General features: G+C 40.7%; 1 protein-coding gene across 2 annotated transcripts; it reads left to right on the top strand.

Annotated features, from left to right (window-relative positions):
* The first annotated feature begins 109 nt into the window (after nt 1-109).
* GAS2L3 (growth arrest specific 2 like 3) lies at nt 110-18,237 on the top strand. Of its 2 annotated transcripts, none has more exons than XM_048302362.1 (11): nt 110-175; nt 2,979-3,140; nt 3,891-4,018; nt 5,375-5,421; nt 6,377-6,545; nt 6,944-7,062; nt 7,773-7,914; nt 10,460-10,523; nt 11,194-11,332; nt 12,171-12,278; nt 13,660-18,237. In XM_048302362.1, the coding sequence occupies exons 4-11, from the start codon at nt 5,404-5,406 to the stop codon at nt 15,031-15,033; spliced, it is 2,133 nt and encodes a 710-aa protein (XP_048158319.1). In that variant the 5' UTR covers nt 110-175; nt 2,979-3,140; nt 3,891-4,018; nt 5,375-5,403; the 3' UTR covers nt 15,034-18,237. The 2 variants fall into 2 exon arrangements, with proteins under 2 accessions (XP_048158319.1, XP_048158318.1); XM_048302361.1 differs by lacking the exon at nt 110-175 and adding an exon at nt 484-1,301.
* The last annotated feature ends 2,728 nt before the right edge of the window (nt 18,238-20,965 follow it).

The raw sequence follows: 20,965 nt of genomic DNA, 5'->3' as shown, positions 1-20,965 counted from the left end.
CGGCAGCTGTGCCGGGAGCGGGGCGGTGCCGCGGCTCCGGGCCAGGTGCGGCCGGCACGGCCCCGCCCCCCGGCGCCGATTGGCGCTTTCGAAAGGAGCGGCCGGCGCGGCGGCGTGCGGTGCGCCGTGAGGGCACGGCGGAGCACAGCGCGGGACGGCACAGCGCGGCGGAGCGGTGGGTGTCACGGCAGCCCGTACCGGGGGGTGGCGGTAGCCCGGCCCGCGGGGGAGGTGCGGAGCGGCCGCGGGGCAGCGGCTCCGGTCTCGGCGCTGCGGCGGAGCCGCGCTCGCGTCCGTGCCTCGGGCGCGCAGCTCCGGAGCGGCGGCGCTCGGGGAGTCCCGCCTGTCTGCAGGGTCAGCGTGCGAACGCGCTGAGCGTCCCGCCTGCCGGTGAGCCCCAGGCAGAGCCCGGTGTTGGGCTGAGCCGGTCACTGGGATCGGCCCGGTCACCCGTCCAGCGGCAGCAGTTCCCATCCGGCGTCTCTGTCCTGTCATGGATGTCGGAAGGGAAGTGCCTCAGAAACTTACCCTGGGGAAGGGAGAGGGAGGAGGCTTTGCATAACAGCCTTCAAACCAGTCTCTCCTGTGCCCTACGCAGGCGTTTGGGGATGCAGTGCTGTTTCTGCAGGAAATTTGCCCCAGTGCTCTTGGCTAAAACACTCATTCATATTGCTTAATCAGCCGAAAAGTGTCTGGCTCCTTTCTTTGCTCAAAAGCTGGCCGTGTTCCAGGGATGCTGTGTGTCACCTTTGGCATAGTATCAGATCAAGACGTGGGAAAAACTACATGTATTCCTTTAGGAGCTATAAGGCCTAACTGGCCTATGCATTTGAAATTGTACTGGGTGGATCTTTCAGAATAAGACACGATTTTATATTGAAGTCATAATAAACTCCTCCTGTTTGTGGACAGCCAGCATCCTGCTGAACGGGCATCAAAAAATGCTCCCGTCCGTGTTGCTTTGCTGGAAGAAGTGTGGGGAAGAAATAGGAGGGAGAGAAGAGCTTGCCTGTGAACGTGAGGGAGAAGCTGGGGTAGTGTGTCTGGTGTTAACCAGCCTCTGCCCAAACTGGATGCTCCTGTGGGAAAGCAGCCATCTGCATGTCTCCTGCAGAGATGCCAGCTGTTGAGATGAAGTGCTCCTCCCTGATTTCAAGTGGGTTTCTCTGCCCTGACAGGTGTATCCAGGGCCTTTGTTGCCATTTGGAAAGGGAGAGCGTGCTCACTTCCTCTGCTTGTGTGCACTTCATGGAGAGGTGTGGAAAGTCAGTCTCTGAGGAGAGCAGTCATCGTGCCTTAATGTAAGGATTTGGTTGCCACCTTAAAGCCAATGAGCTCGGACTGACTAGTCTGGTTCTTTCTCTTTTGTGCCTCTGAGGCCTCCCCAGGGAAGCAGAGCTCCTGCTGACTCAGTAATGAAACAAAAAGGCTCTGTAATTGCTGTAGTGATGGAGGGAGTAGCGCTCCGTTCAGTGGATGTCTCTAGTGCCTACCCCTTTTCTTCTGCATGTTAGCAGATGTGTCCATAAAAAAATCTTGACTATTCTGTAGTAGGTTTCAACAGATACTGACATGACAGCTTCTTTCATTTTGGTGTGTTTATAAACGTGGGTTTCAGTAGGTACTGTCAAGACTAATCCAGCTGCTCTGGGTTAGACTGTTGTGACTGCCTTTGGGTGATGATGGAATAGAAGATGATGCTATATATTTTAAATATAGGGTGAAGATGTAAAAGTGTTTCTATCCAAGTTTTTTTTAATGAGCCTATTAACCGGAGGCATTTTAATGAGCCTCCTGTGAATGCCTTTAAGTTCTACTTAAGCTAGGTTAATGGCTGCTTCATCAATGTTTCAGCTATCTGTAGGGTTGTGGATTTTGTTTGTTTGTTTATTTGTAAACTGTTCAGTCAAGTAAAATGGGATTTGGACTCGGTTCATCTTGTGCTACGGAATGGGTTGTAATTAGTGTAGCATGTCTTGCTGGTTGGGCCCCAGTGAGTGATCTATAAATCCTGATACAACTGATTCTAAGCAGGCTATCTCATGTAGCATCTAAGAGCATGTGTTAGCACCCTTAAGTATTTGTGTAAAATGCTTTAGTATTTGCTGACTCTGCTGTTTCTCACATTGTCTGGGGGCAAAGTGCTGGGCATCTCTGTGGAGAGCAGAGGCAAACTGTGGTCTCACAAGACTGTGGGTCATGTCCAGGGTGTGTCTGCACCCCCTTTCCCAAAGAATGCCTGTCCCTATGCCATGTGTCAATAGATAGGGATGTTTTTCTCATGTCTCTTACCTAGTGTTGATCCATAGCATTAGTCCCTCACTGGAGGTTTGGCACTCAGCCAGCCAAAGGCAGTTCCTGCCTCTCCTGATATATCATTTGGGGCTGACCACCTGTCTCCCAGTAAATCAGTGTCTCTGTATTGATCCAGCTGTAAGGTGTGGCTAGGTGACATCTCCTCTCCTTCCATCCCACAGAGCCATTGGCAGCAGAAGTACCAGCAGAAATGAGGTGTTTCCTGAGAGGGGGGTTGGTGGTGGGGGACCTCTACGCTTGCTGAGCTTGGAACTGGACTGGTTGCCCCCTGGTTGGGAAATTCTTGCAAGTTTCTGGTGTTTTCCTTGTTTTAAGGGATGAAGCAGGGATGGAAAAATGGGGAGGAAACACCAGAAAGAAGGGGAAAAATTATTAAAATAATTGTTTCTACTGTGATGGGCTTATTAAGTCTTTTGTCCCAAGGGACCTTGAGGGTATCAAGGTCTGCCTGGAAATGAGAATGGCGTGGCCTAAAGCTATGCGGGGGATGTGTTACAGTGTGCTTGTATTTTGAGGTCTTTTCTTCCACAAACCTCAGTGCCTGAACATCAAATGGCTGTTGAATGAGAGTTGGTAAAACTGGCATGTGTGGGAACTGATACAGTCTTATCTGGAGCTGCCAAAATTCAGTATCAAATACTTACTTCATTCATTATGTACAGCTTTTTGATGCAGGGAACCCAACTGGTTTTAGAAGAAGTCAGATTTGGTTATGACTCTGCCTGGTACGGCAGTATTCACCTCAACACAGCACCTTCTGCACATTTGCAGGCTGACTACTTGAAGGTGGCAGATCTGGGTCTTCTCATCCAGTGTCTCTCACAGTAAGTGATAATGCTACATTAATCTGTATTCCCTGCAATCTCTGAGCTGAGCTCTTTGGCATCTGAAAATGGGTAATTGTTACTATATTACTTTTTCAACTCAAAATTCATGCACTGTAGCCTGCATCATCAGAGGGGGTTTTTGTTAAGTGTTTTTCAGATGCCCTGATAATAAGTGAAGCCATTTGACTTTCTAGGGAACTCTGACATATGGGCTTACAAAATAACTTGTTTTAGAAGAGCAGGCCCTTGAAGTTCAAGTGCCACAATTTTTCTCAATCTCCTCTATTTTTTTTTTTGGCAAGACTGATTTTTGTTAGGCATGCCACTAAACTGCAGATGCTGAGCATTCCTGTGATAGCTGCAGTGTGAATATTTTGCTTTGTTCATGTTTTGAGTGCACCCTGTGAATTAGGCTGCCTTTTGTTTTCCCTTGGCAGTTAATATGCTAGAGCTCTTGTTAGCCTATATGGAACTCCTTATTTTAATGAGACCAACTTCTCTACTGGCTGTTCTGCTGTTGTTTTATTTATTTTTTTTAATCAATGAAGCCTCTTACTGAGCTTCTCTTAGGACAATAGCTTTCTTATGCCAAAGGAAAATGTATTCCCCTGGACAAAGCTGTGGGAAGCATAACATGCTCATTAGTAATGCTTGGTATATACCCTTCCCTTCCCTTGTTCATTCATAGAAGGAAAAATGACATCAAGGAGAGGATGTCTCTCTTTTTCTTTTTTTTTCCTTCCCTAGAAATAAAAGGAAGGGGAAAGATATCACTTGGAGTGTCTCTGATAAGGTCTGAGAAGTGCTAGCAGTCCTGGTACAAGGAAGTGGCTTCACCTGAAACCAAACTGGTTGTTCTTTTGCCAGTCATAGAGGTAAGTTGTTTGAAATGCCTGATACATGTGGTCCTACTTAGTGTGCGAGGTTTAAGGCAGGGGGAAGGAACAAGGGGGAGACAATGACACACACCATTGTGCTTTCTATGTAGGATGAAAGGGTGAGAATTTCTACAAGAATTGTGTTTTCTGTGATGAGCTGTGATTCAGCCTTTTTGTCATAGGAAGGTCAGGTTGTGCAGGAGAGAAGGATGCTGTCTACATACAAAGCTTAAATATCTGGGACAGGAGAGGAAAGTTACTTATTTTTAAATGAAAACAGATGAGTTAAAAATGTCTGATAATGTCTGCAATCTGGTTTTCAGTTTAATCAGGAAGATGAAATTTTATTGCAGCTATTAAGTAACAGAGCAAATAAGTTGTTTTTAACAGGCTTCAAGACACAGATAGAAACTTTTTGACATTGGAAAGTACCACTGTGGAAAATTATTATGGAGAAATACCTTCTGTGTATGTGTATGCAGCCAACCTGGCAATGCTGCACATCTCTAGACCTGGAGCCTCCAGGGAAAGATTTACTAATCCTCAGCCCAGTGTAGAGCTTGTGCTGGATTTTCCCATGGTTGAAAGCATTGCTGGAAAATACAGTGTTGGCTTTGGGAGAGCAAGCATTGACCAGATTGTCTCTAAAACTTTCCTTAATGTTAATTTTGCCAGGGATTTATCCTGATAACTATATTGCTGCAAAAGTTTGCAGTACTCTGTTGAAAACTTAGTGTATGCATGCTGCCTGCAATGTCGCAATCCCAACAGAGATTAATAAAAATATTGATTTCTTTCATGTATCTATGCAAGAACTCGATGATCTTTAAGGTCCCTTCCAACCCACAAGAGTCTTTAAGAATGTGTAAGAAAGAATCTTATTCTTCAAAATTATTTCTTTGCTTTAAGGTTTTCATGATCTTCCAAGTATTTAATGTAAACTCAGGGTGCATATATCTGTCTGCACACATGTACAGGATACAGCTGTGATAACTTAAAAAGAAAAATCAGTGCCAACAGTGTTAAATTCAATAATGGCTTGAAGTATGTGTATTGCTTTTTGGCAAAATAAATGCCATACAGCTCCTAAAAATCTGGCCAACTTTGGAGTATTGTTTATGCATACAGAGTTAGTTGCTACTTTGTGCTGTAATAACTGCACTTTTACCTAAGGGCAGAGAGCTGAAGTGTACTGAATACTGGATCAAAGCCTTAGCTACTAAGATATTTCCCTCTTTCCCCTTCCCTTCCTATAAGACTTGTTCTTATTTTTCCAAAACAGCACTGATGGGTTTCTCTCAGGATTTTCATGAAAGCAGGAGAGACTGTATTAAAAATCTTATTTTTCCCCAGGAGGAGAAACTAATGTAAAGCAGGTGACCATGCAGAATGCAGTTCAGGTAAATGCCTTTTGAAGTGTTTGAATCCTGTATACATGTATAATAATTTTTTTTTAATGCAAAAGTCTACTCTGAAGCAGATGAAATACTAGATTCTCTAGTTACCTCTGATTAAAAAAAAAAAGTAATACTTTTCCCTTTTACAAGGAGCAATGTGACAAGATGGATAACCCACTGTTATTATGAGATAGGTGACCCTTTCACTTCTTAGTGCTGTTAGGTAAGAAGGTTTTGAAGTCAAAGGCTGAGATTATTGAAAAATTTCCATGACGATTAAGAAGCTTTTTTTAAAAAACCTTATATTCTATTTAATCATTTAAGTATAAATAAAATAAATGTATTTTATATACACACTGAACTGAAGGAAAATAGGTAAGAATACCAGAAAGAATACTGTCTTTGGAAATTTTTCTTCATGAAATTTCAGTGTGGTCCTTTTCTTGGCATGTAAGTTACCTGTCATTTAGAAATTATGCAGTCCTGAAGAGAAACGCTAGATATTTGTGTTCAAGAAGTGTGTTTTGTCCTTGCATGGGAACATTTCCTCTTTTAATGTTACAATTTTTAATGATTTAAGCACAAAATGCCTCTGAAATGTTTGATCAAGAAATCGGAAGTCTGCAGTAAATGGTATGATAATTTGCAGATTTTGTAACTTAAAATGTGCTGAGTTAAAAAACCCCCAAGCATATAATGCATGTTCTCGTTATTCTATATTCAGGAAAGTATGTAATTTTAAATCCAAAGAAGTCATGAGAACGAGTGCAATAGTACTTTGATGCAGGAGTTACTAACAAGAGCAGAACCATTTGATTGCTGTGTTGGTTTGCAGAAAGGGAAATGAACGCTTACTCTTTGAATAATAGTTCCTCGGTGTAATTCAGAACCACAAGTTTTTGTCATCTGACTGCAAATATTAGAGCTTCCTGTTTCAGCTTACTGAAATCTTGTGCAGGTGTGGTTTGGAGATGACCTTCCCCTGAGTCCCCGAAGTCCTCTGACTCCGAGACACGGGCCGGGTTTGGCAGATGTGTGCCTGTATGACCAGTGGATCTCTGTGCGGCATGAAGCCACTTTAGTGCCTATGCAAGAAGATCTCTCAATTTGGCTGTCTGGCTTGCTGGGTGAGCATAAAAATAAATCACTGTTGAATGAATTTCAAAGCACTTCCAATATTCTAGTCAGCACTGACACTTAATATCTATAGTACTATTAAGATCTGGTGTATTTGAGTTTGAATGGCTGGGAGAATTGCATTAAAGTGCATGCTTTGATTTCAGTTTTATTAGCTGCCACCTCTTAAGGGTTGCACAATTAATAATTCTAATTTATATTTCTGAATCTTGTTATTCTAATTAAAATCTAATTAAATGAATATTTTATTTTATTTTATTTTACTTAGGTGTTTCTACTCATTTTCAGTTTTTAACACTGGAATGCTGTTTGAGTTGCCTGTAAGTTCACGTGAAACTTCTTTACCTTTTGTGCAGTAAGTCTAATATTGACCTTCTTTTTCTTAAAGGAATGGAAGTCAAAGCAGAACAGCTGCTAGAAGAACTTGATAATGGGGTTCTGCTTTGCCAATTGATTGGTGTTCTTCAAAACACAGTTAAGAAATGTTGTAGCACAAATAACTTAAGGGTGAGTCATATAATGATTTTTAAAATGGGTATATAAAGTCTTAAATTTTAATAGTAGTTATAGGGAAAGCAGGTGAATGAGGCTTCCCAAAGAAGTGTTTTGTATGCTCTCTATCCAGAGACTGATTAACAACAAAGTGGCTTTGTACATTGATAAACTCATGCAACAAATTACTTGCTTTGCTAATCACATCCTAAGGTCTTTACTAGGTTTTTAGTTTGATTTCAGTAGAAGTCTTGCCAGCAGAAGGTCTAGTCCAAGTCTGGAGTTTGTTCCCCTGACATCAGTGTGGGTTGTTAATAAGATATCCATTGGCACTTAGTAGTATGTTTTATGCCAGAAAGTGGTGGCTGAACTCAAGTGTACAGGTCAGCCATAAAAATATCCAAACCTGGAGATGGGCTTCAGTGTTTTTATTGACAACCAATGCTTAGTTGAAATGTGAATCTCAAGCAAGTCTCTGTTACTTTAGAGTACAAAGGCTGCAGAACTAAGGATTGTTCACTCAGTGAGTGTTCACAGTGATAAGGTAGAATGCCTTCTATATTAGTGTAGCTTTTTTGATGGAATACATAGTGAGGTGGACACAGAAGAGTTACAACTGTTTCTGTACTCTGAATTTAGGGTGTATTTTCCTTTGCAAATATGCTTTGAAATCTGTTGGCAATGTTGATGTGCACAATGTACTTTTTGTTTTCTTCCCTTGCCAGAATTTTCCTATGAGAAAAGTTCCATGTAAGAAGGATGCTCCATCGGGATCTTTTTTTGCCAGAGATAATACAGCCAACTTTCTTAACTGGTGCAGGGCCATTGGAGTTGATGAGACTTATCTCTTTGAATCTGAAGGTTTAGGTAACTCTCTCTTTTTGTAAGATTTGCTTTGATCCCTGTGTGGATAGCTCCCTGGTCGGGGAGATGCCTTATGTATACACTTTTGAACCTTTTCTCTTGACTCTGCATGTCTCATGCAAACTATTAATGCTTTTATTTATCTTAAGGAAGTGTCCAAGTTAAAAAAAAAATCAGTTCAGTGACTGCTATAACTTGCACGATGCTTTTCCAGACTTCTGAAAGTTGCTGTGTGGGATGAAGCAGGGACTGAGAGCTGTGCAACAAGATACCATGTTTTTCTTCAGTAAAAAGAACCACTGAGAAACAGAGGAGGAAAGTGTGGTTTCTCTTTCTGTGTGTGGGAAGACCACAGGGCCATGGAGTCAACTCACAATGAGATCCTTTATTTGGTATTAGAGCTCGTTCTTGCAAAAATCCCTCAGAATAATACATTCATGATGGTTAAATTTGGTAATGATATTAGGGCATTGTGTCTGAAATGGCAACAGCCTGTTGGTAATTAACATTTACTTCAGGACCCACTTAACATGACTCTAAACCATTTGTATTTTCCCATTTAATAGGATAGTTATGAAAATAAATATTGCCAGCTCTGACTATGCCTGCCCCAGTGCACAATTGGTGCCTTATTAACAAACAGCTTCTAGACTGATACAGATGGAATAAATTTTTTTTGACTGCTAGTTAAGAGGATTGTACTTCCATCACATGATAAATAAGGAAGTGCTCTTCTACCAGTTATTATGTCAGTAAAAATTAATTAATACAAAACTTATTGTGTGTGGCAATATGTGGCAAGCCAAATACTGTTTTTTGTTGTTTGGCTTTTTTTTTTTTTAACAAGCAAAATATCTGCCTGTCAGCAGAATAGCAAAAAAATTGAGAATTACCTTTGTTTTCACTAATCAAATTAATTTGTCACAATATTTACTGGGTTTTGAAGTCTTTGTTCCACTTACATGCTTGTTGTACTGCCCATGCATCTCCGCTGGATAAGTCATCTTTTAAAATAGTCAAGAAAACACCATCATTTAGATCTGTCTCATTTTGATTAACTACTGAGTGTATCTTTTTTCAGTGCCAGGAAATACAGATAAGTAGAACTGAGCTACAAGAATATTTTAAATTTTTTTTTTAGTTCCTTGTATGAATTGTATTGCTTAAACATATTAGTTCCTGTAAGTGGATGGGTAACTAGAACCTGTTCAGCTTCCCTGAGATAAGCAGACAGGATTTCCTAGTGCTGTGGCTTTCACTCATAGCAAAGAAGTGTTTTGAAGTCTGTAACTCTTGACACAAGCTTGCTTTGTGGTGTAAGTATCTTCTGTGGGCCTTTTTGGCAGTTGAAATGAGCAGACTTGCAGCCTCCTAGATGAAACATTCTTTCCACTGATGGTTTCCATCAGACTTTCAAGCCATGCTTCATGAATGAAATAGGGGAAGGATAAGTTGACAATTGTCTTTTTCCCATCAGGTACATATAGCAACACCTCCTGAAAAGTGTAGATGACTGGGAAGGAAATAAGTCAAGAGGCTCCAGAGACAGCAGAAAGGAAGAGTAGGAATCGTGGGGTGCCCTTTGACATCAAACCAAAACAAATGTCTTGATCTCTGCTAAGGGTATATTTGGATTTTTCCCTTTTGGATTCAGGCAAATTAAAGCATTTCTGCTACATCTGGCAAATATGCACACACATTAAAAGATTAATTGACCTCTAGTAGCTTTTAGATTATGGCTGTGAAAACTTTCTATTCTGGATTTACCCTTCATAATCAGATCTTTTAAAAAGCAGACTTACAAACTGGAGTAGATGATATAAACAAGAAAATCTGACTTCATATCTGACTTACACTTTAGGGAACACATTTAAAGCAAAGGCATTCTAAATATCAAATTGAACGTCAGAAAGATGTTGGATTTCATCTGTAAATATAGAGCTGGAACTTCTGAATTGGTGATAAGAAAAAAGATCTGTTGCTCACTGAACTGGTAACAGTCACCCAGATTGTTCTTTCCCAGCCAAGGTTTAAAACCACTCAGGCTGACTGGCTGTGTAGCCATCCAGTTGTCAGCTAGGGCCCTAGCAGTGTATCCTCCTGCAGATGGTAACCTCCAGAGTGCATGTACCTAGCTGTGTCTGTAGGCATGAGCATGAACAGATGGGTGTATTTTCCTATTGGTAGTTGTTAAATGCTTTTCATCTTTAAGACTGCGATATTGCATTGGGGGGTAGGGAAGGGAAAGCATTGACATCTCTTTATTTCCTGTTCTCATCAAGAAGGAAGATCATAAAACATATTTCTCTTAGGAGGAAGAGTGGTTTCAGGAGTGCCAGTATGGGTTTAAAGATTTTACAGAATAGAAAATTAGAGTTGTAAAGCATGTAGTGCTTTATCAGTGATAATGTACATTGCCTCTGAGTAGGGTAATGGGCAATTTATAGTCATGGATACCTTATTTTCCCTTCTCTTGGCTGTACCTAATTGCATAGACCTCCTGCAATAAATATGAACTATAACTCCTCTTTATTCTCTTCCCTTTTAGTGTTGCACAAGGATCCAAGACAAGTATATCTTTGTCTGCTGGAAATTGGCCGCATTGTATCTGGGTACGTGATCCACATGTGCTCCTAATGAGAAATTGAGGATGCATCCTACTAAGTAAAAGCTAAGACAAAGTTAAGACATTATCTGCAGTTGTTAAGTGCAACACAGTGGATGTTAATTCTGTGCAGAAAGCAATGAGTAGCTTTTCTAGGACCATCATACAATATGAATGGTTTTTCGAGTATTTGTCAGACTTCCCATGGAGAGGTGCTGTTCCATGCTGCATTCTATAGCTGTGTGTTTAAATGATACGTTCAGCTTATGTGTACCCCTTGGAAGAACTCACTGAGCATTAAATATGATTTTAAGGGTTTAAATTTTTCAGCTTTCTGGGAGGTATTTCTTTATTCTCTAAATTTAGGCTTTTAATTTATTTCAAGTGCAGAGCTGGAAGCTTTAAGATAGTCTGTCTATATTGGATGTGACCTCAATTGTGTAGTTTTGGCAGTATTTTTACTGCATCCTCTGGTAACACCAAGGCTACCTTAGGAAGGGCTTCTGCTTGAAACTCAGAGATGCTCCTTCTCTTTGGATTATCAAGGCAATTATTCCTCTGACTGATTCAGATGTCCCTGTCTTTCAAGCCACTTATAATCTTGCAAGTTTGTTATCATCAGTTTCTTTTTGTTTTCTTTAGTAAATAAGTAATTAAACTCTGCTTTGGTATTTAAGGTATGGCGTTGAACCTCCTGTACTTGTAAAACTAGAGAAGGAAATTGAGCTAGAAGAAACCCTGCTGATGACCTCTGGGCCACCATCACCCATTAGCACACCAAAGTCATGTTGTCACCATGGGGAGCTACACGAGGCAGTAAGTGCTACTTGCCTAGTGTGATATGGGCTTTAAATTAAGCTCTTAAGTTTCGTGCTTGTATGATCTGACTCAGTAAGCACAGGCTGGTTTTCATCTAATATGTGGAAGCCTCCTCAAACAGAAAACAGAAGGGTATGCACCTCTTTTTAGCAATTTGTTTTGTTTTGAAAATGTAAATAAAATGCTGTTCTATATATTTTGGAGTGCATATCACCGACATTGATTTCCTTTCCCCTCTTCCTTTTCATTGCTTCTTTGAGTATAAGAAATGCTCTCATTCAATTTTTCTGGTTTGTCAATATTCTACAACTGTAATGTTTCTTTTCAATTTGATCTTTTCATAAATCTTCATCAAATGTTAAAGTAGGCTTTGATGAAAATCTTTTGAAAAAAGATTTTAAATCAAACCTCTGTAGCAGTACCAATTTGAAATTAATATGTATGCAGAAAAGGAAATTATTTGTACAGCTTGTGAACTGGTCCAAAGGAAATTATGAACTATTTTCCTATTCTGTTTAAAAATTTATTTGTTTCTAAAGGTCCTCTGTGTTTTCATGTAAAAATTCTGTTTCTTTGGGAATGTCAGCCACCAGATCCTTGCTCTCTCTGAAAACTCACTATTTGTCCTTTTTGGCAATAGTCTTGACCTTCCAATTTTTTACATTTCTAAGAGGCAGATCTTCTCTAACCCAGCACATATTTGGGGACTCCTTTTCTCCTTTTTTTCAGTGGTTTCCTTCTTGGGTCTTCCTTCTTAATAGAAACTTAACTGAAAGATGGTTAAATTCATGCTTCTGTCAAAATACCAACAAATGCTTTCAATTTTAATAACTAGGTAAAACATATAGCAGAAGATCCTCCCTGCAGTTGTTCCCATCGATTTTCAATTGAATACTTATCAGAGGGACGTTATAGGCTGGGAGATAAAATACTCTTCATACGAGTAAGTAGTTTTTTAGAACTCCAATTTATATTTATACTGGGGAGAGAAATGCTTTTAAGTGAAATACCTCGTTTTTATGGAGTTGTTTTAGAATTACAGAATTATTTAGGTTGGGACAAGTTGTCATGCAACCCCTATTCTAAATAGCTGTAGTTACTCCATTCTTTACATCTTTGATCTACCAACATTGATTTTACAACCACACTAAACTAAGTTAATGCTTATCTGTGGTGTCTCTAAAATTTCAGTAATGACTTGCAGCATAAATAAGGGTAATGCCACAGAATTTCCTGAGAATATTGCTTGTTCAAAACCTGGGCTCTTGGGGTTTATAATTTGTGGGGTAGTTGAGTGTAGGAACCCAGAGTGCCAAGAATATTTCTCTGCCTGTTTTTAAGGGTTCTTAGCCCCCTGAACAGCACTGTTTTAGCCTCCAACCTTGGAAAAAATTACCAACGATCAGACAAGAACTAGAAAATACAGTGGTGTGAATTAGGTTATAGACTACTATGTAAGATTGTCACAGGGTGAAAAATTTAGAGGTTTTGGGCTTCTCTTTGTACTAAATAGATAAGAGTAAAAAATATCAAAATGGAGGATTGTTGTTGTTCTCTAAACCGTCTTCTCCTTCTTCTACTACTTCATGTTCTGCAGTAAAAGTAGTTTGGAATGATTGGATAGAGAATTCTGCAGTTCCTGCCCATGTTACTGAATAATTGGTAGGAAAGTGAAAATAATATATGTTTTTAGTAACTATTGGTTAAATTATCTTTAAAAGGCTGTGTAAATCTTGATAATTAGAGACTTCACTCCTGCTTTCTGTGCTCTATGCTGTACCTGGGTCACGCTAGTGGCTCTGTTCCTCTGATAAGACTTAACAAACAACTATCCGGCAGCACTGAAACTCAAGGAAAAGTCTTGGTTTATCTTTGAAACTCCTTGCAAGGACTTTTAGAAAATTCTCTCCCATCAGGAGGGATTTGATTTATGGCATGGTTCAGTGTCAGTTGAGTACTCCCATCAGCAGTCATAAGAGGTTGTGTTACGAGGACATCCATAATTTAAATTGAACCCATGTCCAGAACTCTGTATACTAAACAAAGATTCTTACAGAATGGTTAAAATGTCTTCTGTAAAGATGCTTCCATTATTTCCTGACACAGAATTACTGTCTCTGCAGGAGAAGCTATGTAATAAAATAATTGGGAAGCAGAAACCTTGTTTATCACATCATTTCTCTGTTTTAAAATGTTTCTCTGTAAGAAAGGAGGTGTTATTTTTAGTCTATTTCAATAGGTGGTAATGCAAGATGAAGAAAAATAAAACAAGATAAAGATGTCTCTTGTTCTTCTGCTCCCACCCCCTCTTCTCCCATTCTCAGATGCTACATGGCAAGCATGTGATGGTACGTGTTGGTGGAGGCTGGGACACTCTTCAAGGTTTTCTTCTCAAATATGATCCATGCCGAGTGCTTCAGTTTGCAACTCTGGAACAAAAAATCCTGGCATTTCAGAAAGGGGTCACCAGTGGCAGTGTCCCCAGCTCGTCAGCCAGAAATCAAGAGCCTCCTGTTATGAATCCAATGTCAGCTGTCAATATGTTTCAAAAGCAGCCATCAAAACCTCCTGCTCCTGTTTTAGGTCTTGGGGCCAGTGCCAAGAAGGCTTTATCTAAATGCCCTCAGTCCCCTGCGCTGGCATCACCAAGAGTGCCAGTGACCCCATCTTCCACTGCCAAGTCATCGACAGTCAGGTCCAAATTACAAGGGTCTTCAGTGACAGGTGTGCAGTCTCCTTTCAAACCATTAGCTGGCACCTCAAAGAAGCTGGAGTCTCCTGCATGCAACTCACCAGCTTCCACTCCTTCACAGGCTGGAAGCAAAAGTTCTTCATGTGCTGGAACAAGAACAGCTCTTGTTCCCTCTGAAATATTGCACAAACGTATTCAGTCCCCCAATGCTACCAAGGCGAAATTTGCCATGCCTCGGGGTTCCCCAGCGCCTGCACTCCACCCTGCCCTCTCACCCTCTAAAAAACAACCATCTCTCCTGTCTGGGACAGCTGGAACAACGACTTCAAAGCAGAAGTGTGTCCCTGCTAAATGCAAACCTGTATCTGCCACTAAAACCAAAGCAAATTCAGTCGTTCCCAGGGGTGCTCGGCTGCCAGTTACAAATCTGTGTGCTGTTGCCAAGTTTGCACATTCTCAGCAGCTCCTTGCAAAACCTCCTGAAAATGATATTCAGATCTCAGGTGCTAGGTCTCAGCATCCTCAAAAAGTCCCACAAACAACTTCTCACCTAGCAAGGAACTTGAAAACTGCTTCAGACCTAAAACTATCTGCTTCTGCACCTTCCCTCCCAGTTAGCAAAGCATCAAAGTCACCACCTTCATTGTTACCTACAAGCAAAAATGTGTCATCAGCTGGCAGTAAGCAGCCAAATGCCAGTAATCCCCCTCAGGCTGCACCCTCTTTAGCCAAACCTGCTGAACGCACGCCTTTATCTGTTGTACGGCTTCCTCAAACTTCAGCCAAAGCAGCAGTGGCCAAAAAGCCAGCACAGCCTTCCACAAAAGGTCAGCATTCAACCAAAAACTTGCAAACGAGCAAAAGCTCAGCCCCAGCCAAGAAGCCGCTCCCAAAGGAGCAGGTGTACAACAAAGGAACGGCTGGTGTGTCAAAAGTTCCTCTTCTGAAGAGCAGGCAAGATGATCACTATTTTGTTATGACAGGGAGTAAAAAGCCCAGAAAGTAAACTAATTTGTTACTTTCTGTGGAAGTGTCTGTTTTGTTCAAAGGGGCCTCTTCTGCTTCACTGAGGGCAAGGAAAAAAAGTTAAATAACACTACATTTAATAAGAAATTTTGGTATAACCTGCCTTTTGCTGCCTAACTTACTCTAAGAGCTGTGTTTATTTTGCGGTTTAGAAACTTCTGTTTGGACATGTTTAGAAGTGAGCTTGCTCGCTCTGTAGCGCTGTGGAGTAGCAAATATCCTTGACCTGCTGTAGAAAAGAGTGGGAGAGGAAAGGGGAGTTAAGGCTGCTGCTTTTGCTGCTGCTCATTTTCAAGGGAGTGGAGCCTGCCCGAGAAACATCTATCCAGGGCAGAGCCTTGGTGACTCTGGTGGTTCTGACACATCTACACTGAGGTGTGTGGCAAGCAACAGAGCCGTGCACAAGCTGTAAAATTTCTAATACCTCAAACAAAACTGTGGGTTTTAGTTCACTGGTATCCCAGAACCCAAATCTGGGTCACATGTTTAAGAAGAGAAAGAAATTTCTAGTCGTTTTGATTTGACAGATGCTGTTATCAGTGTTCACTGTGCCCCCCCCCCCCCCCCCCATATGCCTTAAAGTGGATTCAGCTCGCTTGAAAGTGGAGCTTGGTTTGTTTTAAATTGTAATCATGGCCTTGATTTCTCACTTTTGTTGTGCCTTAGCCTCTCAAATTTAGAACAGAACTCTTCAGTGAGCAATATTGCCTTTAAAACCCAGGGCAGATAACCTTGCTTAGTCCATGTTCAAATCTGACTGTAAGTGAGCCCAAGCTTTCCTAGAAAGCTCTTGCTGCATGGAGAGATGCTCCTGAGTTCCTGGGAAAACAGTTTCCCCTGGGCTGGAGCCCCATACCAGCTCCTTCTCCTGGGCTGGAGCCCCAAAACAGCTCCTGCTGCAGCAACACTGAGCTGTAAGCACTGACCTGCTCTAGCAGAGCTTTACTGCTCTGCAGGAGTGGCCTTTGCATGTAAGACTGAATTGCTAAATACTTTTTTCAGTGCTACAGGTTAATTTTTGTGGGCACTCTAGTCTGCAGTGGCCTTTCTTGTTTTATTTACGGAGACCTCTTTCCTGGCTCTCCTCTATCGCTCTCTGGAGTGAGAAGTAGTTTCCCCAAAGAGGAATGTAGGACTGCGTTTGCCTTTAAGCATCTTAAAGTGCCAGAAAGCTATGCACTGTTTGCACTCAGCTCCTGAAATCTTTCAGTGGCTTGAACATCTGTGGTGCTCACCACCTTTACCCTTAAGAGAAGTGAGCTTCATGGTAGATTGAAAACTACTGTCTTTGGGACTAATGCTGTTTGAGTTGTTTTTGGGTTTAATGAACAGCTGTCCCTACAGACATTGAGGAGCTCTGAAGGTCTGGGAAGAGACACTGATGATTTCCACAGACCATCACTTCTGCCCTCCCTTCCCAGTCTATATATGGGGAGGAGTGGGTGTGTCTGCCATAGAGGCTCCTGGATGGTGGGACAGGGAAGTCTTTTTAAAGGGAGAAGAATTCCATGGAATATGTAATTTCTGTTGTTATGGGGTTTTATTTTTGATTTTTTTTTTCCCCCGGAATAGAGTAAGCAAGTATCGTAAACTGCGTTCTCATGCGCTGTGGCAGAGTCATAGAGCTGCCTTTCTGAGCATCTTGTTAGCTTATTTTATTTAATTTATGATTCTATTTATGCATATCTACTGTACAATACTGCTCACAACCTGCTGGGAGTAAGCAGTAGATGCCAGTATCCAAACTGTAGGAGGAAAACATCAATTTTGATAACGTGGACACAGGTCCCACAAGATCACATACAAAGTTGTATGTTTGGGGAAGGCCTTGGGCTTGCTTGTTTTTTAAGTACACTGGTCAAAGCCTCTGCTACAATGTTAGGCAGAGTATTGACTATAGTGGATTGCTGTCAGGTTTGATAAATCTGGCACAGGGTTTCATATGCTGAAAGCATTTTACAGTAGATGACTTGCTTTTGACTTTTGGGCTTCCAAATGGTGAGTTACATGGGATATATCTCATGCAGATTAATAGCTGATTCTTGGGGTCTCTTTCTGTAATGGTCTGGAAGAGATGGAGTTACCTTTCTTCATAGCATTGCATATGGGGCTGTGTCTTAGATTTAAAATCTAAAATAACCCACTCATGTTTTGGCTGTTGCTGAACAGCCCTTGCCAGGGTCAAGTCTTTCTTTTTCCTGCTCTGCCCCCACAGTGAGTAGGCAAGTGATTGGGAGTGACATGGCTGGGAACTGAGCAACCTGAATGGGCCAAAGGGCTATTCCATATCATAGAGCATCACCTGAACAATAAAAAGAAGGAAGAGGTAGAGAAAGAAGGGGGTGCAGGTTGTGTGGCTTCTGAGGTGGCTGTTTGCCAGCTGGCTGGGCATCAGTCTGTCTGTGGGTGGTAGTGAGGGATTGCCTTTGCATCACTTGGTGGTTTACTTTTCATCTTTCCTCCATTCATTAAACTCTTTATCTCAGCCACCGAGTTTTGCTTTTGCTGCTCCTCTCTCCTTATCTTGCCGGGGATGGAGGAGAGATAAGGAGAGTGAACAGCTGCACAGGCACTTGGCTGCTGGGTGGGGTCAACCCACAGCACCTTTTAAACCCTTTACAAGGTTTTTAGCAGCAATTTAAAGACTGAGGCTCTTGGATCTCAATGTAGGGCAACTTTAACATCTACCTTTTTGAACTACAGAGAAAATTAAGCAAATGACTTCATCTTTGTGATTTATTATGTCATGTAATAGACTGAATTTTAAAGTTCAAAATGAAATAAAAATGCATAAGCTGTTGCAGTTGAAACCTTAATCAGCTAATCTAAAGATCTCACCCATTACACATGGGTAGACTTGGTTTTGTTTTATTATAAAAACAGTGTATTTATGCATGATCCAACTTCTGTGAAAATTGCAGTCACCAACTGCATAATTGCATTCTAACTGCGTCATGGAACACAAGGTGAGCCAAGAATAAGGTCTAACAAAGTACCTCCTAATGGAAATACATACTGTTTTTGCAATGTTTATGTTGTCAAATAGCAAGTCTAATCTTCAGTTTATATTACTTTTTGTGAGGGAAAGATAATTTGGAGAAAGAATCTGACTGAATTCTCCATGTGATATCGATGTTCTCTGTATGAATACTTATTTAAAATAAACAAACACTGCACCTTTTAATGTGCACACGTGTTTTTTCTCCTGACATCTTTTTGTGGGGAGGGAAAGAGAATGCATTTCAGAAGGCTCACATTTTCTCTCTACCACCACACAAACAGTAGCTTCCATCTCAGGCATAAATAGCTGCATCTAACCCATTGCTTTGTTTGGAGTTTAAGACATTTTGACTCTGATCCTGGTCTCAGTGTGACTGATTGTGTAGAAGGGGCTTCCTACTCTTTCCTAGCTGACAGTGAGCCTAATTGTTTCAGATATACCTCTGAAAGTTGTATTTGCAGCTCTACTTGAAATATAAAGCACTTTCATGCCAATATTTGTCATGCTTATATCTTGTCAACAAACTTAAGACCTATCTCTGTGTCTGTTGCCATTAATGACAGAAATTTAATTAGTTTTGTTGAGAAGAGAATTGGGTGTTCTCACTGGAGCCACTTAATTAACTTTTTTTTTTCCCTTCCCTATTTTGATTTTTTTAAAACTCTTTTAATGCCTGCCTTTCTCTGCCTGTTCCCAAGTGTCTTAGTTCCTGCCAGTCTGATGCTGGTGCCCAATCACATGGATAGACTTACCCTTCCACTGCAGCTCTGTCTAGTAAGCACATTCTTGTGGCATCTGCCATCCTTGTTCCTACAGGACCAAGCTCTGCAGAGGTGTTGCAGCTTTTTTTTTTTTAAGAGATGCTGTTACAGCTGGCCAATAAAATGCAAAGGCAGTCCAAGATTTTCTCAGGTAAGTATCCTAACCCTATTTTATATATCCTAATCATATATATAATAGATATATATGGACAGTTTTCCTTCTAAAATTTCAAACAGCCATAGCTTTGAACATCAAACCGTGCAGCTCCTTCTCTTTTTCTCTACAGGGAAACTGAAATCTGTTTGTTAGATGACTGAGTGCTGTGGGGCCCTCTGGTGTCTATTAATTTTATAGAGACTACTCTGGCAATGTAATCCCCTTAGGTTCTCTAGAAATGCACAGGCAAAACTTTCCTCTTTGATTCAAATAAAACTTTTAGCTAACAAAATCCAGACTTGGCATGAAATAAATAATGCAAGAGCTGTTTAATGCTGTAAGACCCTTTCATTTCATGCAAATACATTCTTGAAAAACTCCTTTTCATTATTTTCTTTTTTTAAGAGCCAAGATTGAAGATCACTTCCTTACTAAAAGTTATGAAAATAAATTGTGTGAAATGTAAATAAGCTCAATTCTTATACATTTCAGATGTCTTAATAAAAAGCAAAACATTAAAATATTTTAGGGGTGAGATCTGCCCACAGTTCAGATCTGGCTAGCCAGTAATCCCCATTAACTCAGAAATGAACTTTCAAGTGTGTCACCTGGTGGGAATGCCAGCAGTGCATGGCTTTCTGCTTGGGGAGGGGTACTGATGTCTAAATCAATGCTATCATGTATTTTGTGTGAAGTATTTTGCTCCAGATGGAAGAAAAACCTTACAGCATGGGGGAAACTGGCTGTTTCTCCAAGGAATGTAGCTAGGCAGAAAGTATTGACAAGTTAGTTGTGCTAAGAGTTTTTAGAAGGTAGGATTGCAGCATAGAACTTTTGTTGTAAAATTGGCCTTTACTGCTGGGTCAGAAAGTACTGTGCAAAGCTGAGGTCCTACTAACAAAGCCAAACTTCCATGCTCCCTCAAACAAACACCCTGTTTGGATATTCACTCAGGAAAAGTGGAATACTTTAGTGTTTGTCAAAATACTCAGACATGGCACCTCATAAGAATTATATTAAAGTCAGTTACATGCATCTTTCAGTGAAAGCATATCCTTTACCTCCTGCATTTTAAGAGAAAAGTAATTGTTGAAATTCAGGTTCAGAATCCTCTAATTTGCTGATCTTTCATATAAGCTTTGTTATTATTATTTACTTTTCTGAACTGCTGCTGTTAACAAAAAGTGCCTTGGACCTATATTCCCAGAAGAACAGAAATAATTACTGTGATGTGTCATCCAGATGAACAATATGCTGCTTCACAGCTTTTCTTTTTCCTTTTTTTGCTGAGTACACTACTCTATAGACACCTGTGAAACAAAACTATAATAAATTACTTTTATTGTGTACACATTGCAGCACTGACCCTTGAAGTACCATGACATTATTTATTGCTGCAACCAAATGAAAGAGCAGCAGAATGAGTTTATTTAAAAATCAAACTAAATATACATGTCTGGGTCTAAAGCCCTGGAATTAAGCTCCTGTATAACACATTCGATTTGGGAGACTTTTGTGACTACACAGTTGTATAGTTGGCATTTCAAAACACCCTTAGCTGTAGCAGGATATTTTGCTAGGTTAAAATATTTACAAATATATGCACGAAGAAGCATTTTTGGTGATTACATGACAATGGCCTTAGGAATGTCTGCTAGATTATGGATGGGCTTTGTTGTTTAAAGAAAAATATTGGGAAGTTTCTTTGTGATTTCCTGCTTAAAACCCAATGAGTTTCCCCAAGACTTGGGTCCCTAAGTCCCATTCCATTCACACTGGTCTGTAAAAGTAACATATTAGGACTGTAAAGTCAAACCTTCACAGTTTAGAGAAACCTGTAATTCAGATGGGTAAGTGCAACTGTTTCACTAGCATAAATGAAGTACTTGGAGTACTGTGTTCAGCTCTGGGGCCTCAGCATAAGAAAGACATGGACCTGTTGGAACAAGTCCTAAGAGGGCCATGAAGATGATTAGAGGGATGGAGCACCTCA

Source organism: Corvus hawaiiensis, chromosome 4 (genome assembly GCF_020740725.1).
Source record: "Corvus hawaiiensis isolate bCorHaw1 chromosome 4, bCorHaw1.pri.cur, whole genome shotgun sequence".
NCBI lineage: Eukaryota > Metazoa > Chordata > Aves > Passeriformes > Corvidae > Corvus > Corvus hawaiiensis.
This window is presented reverse-complemented; position numbering and strand designations above follow the sequence as displayed.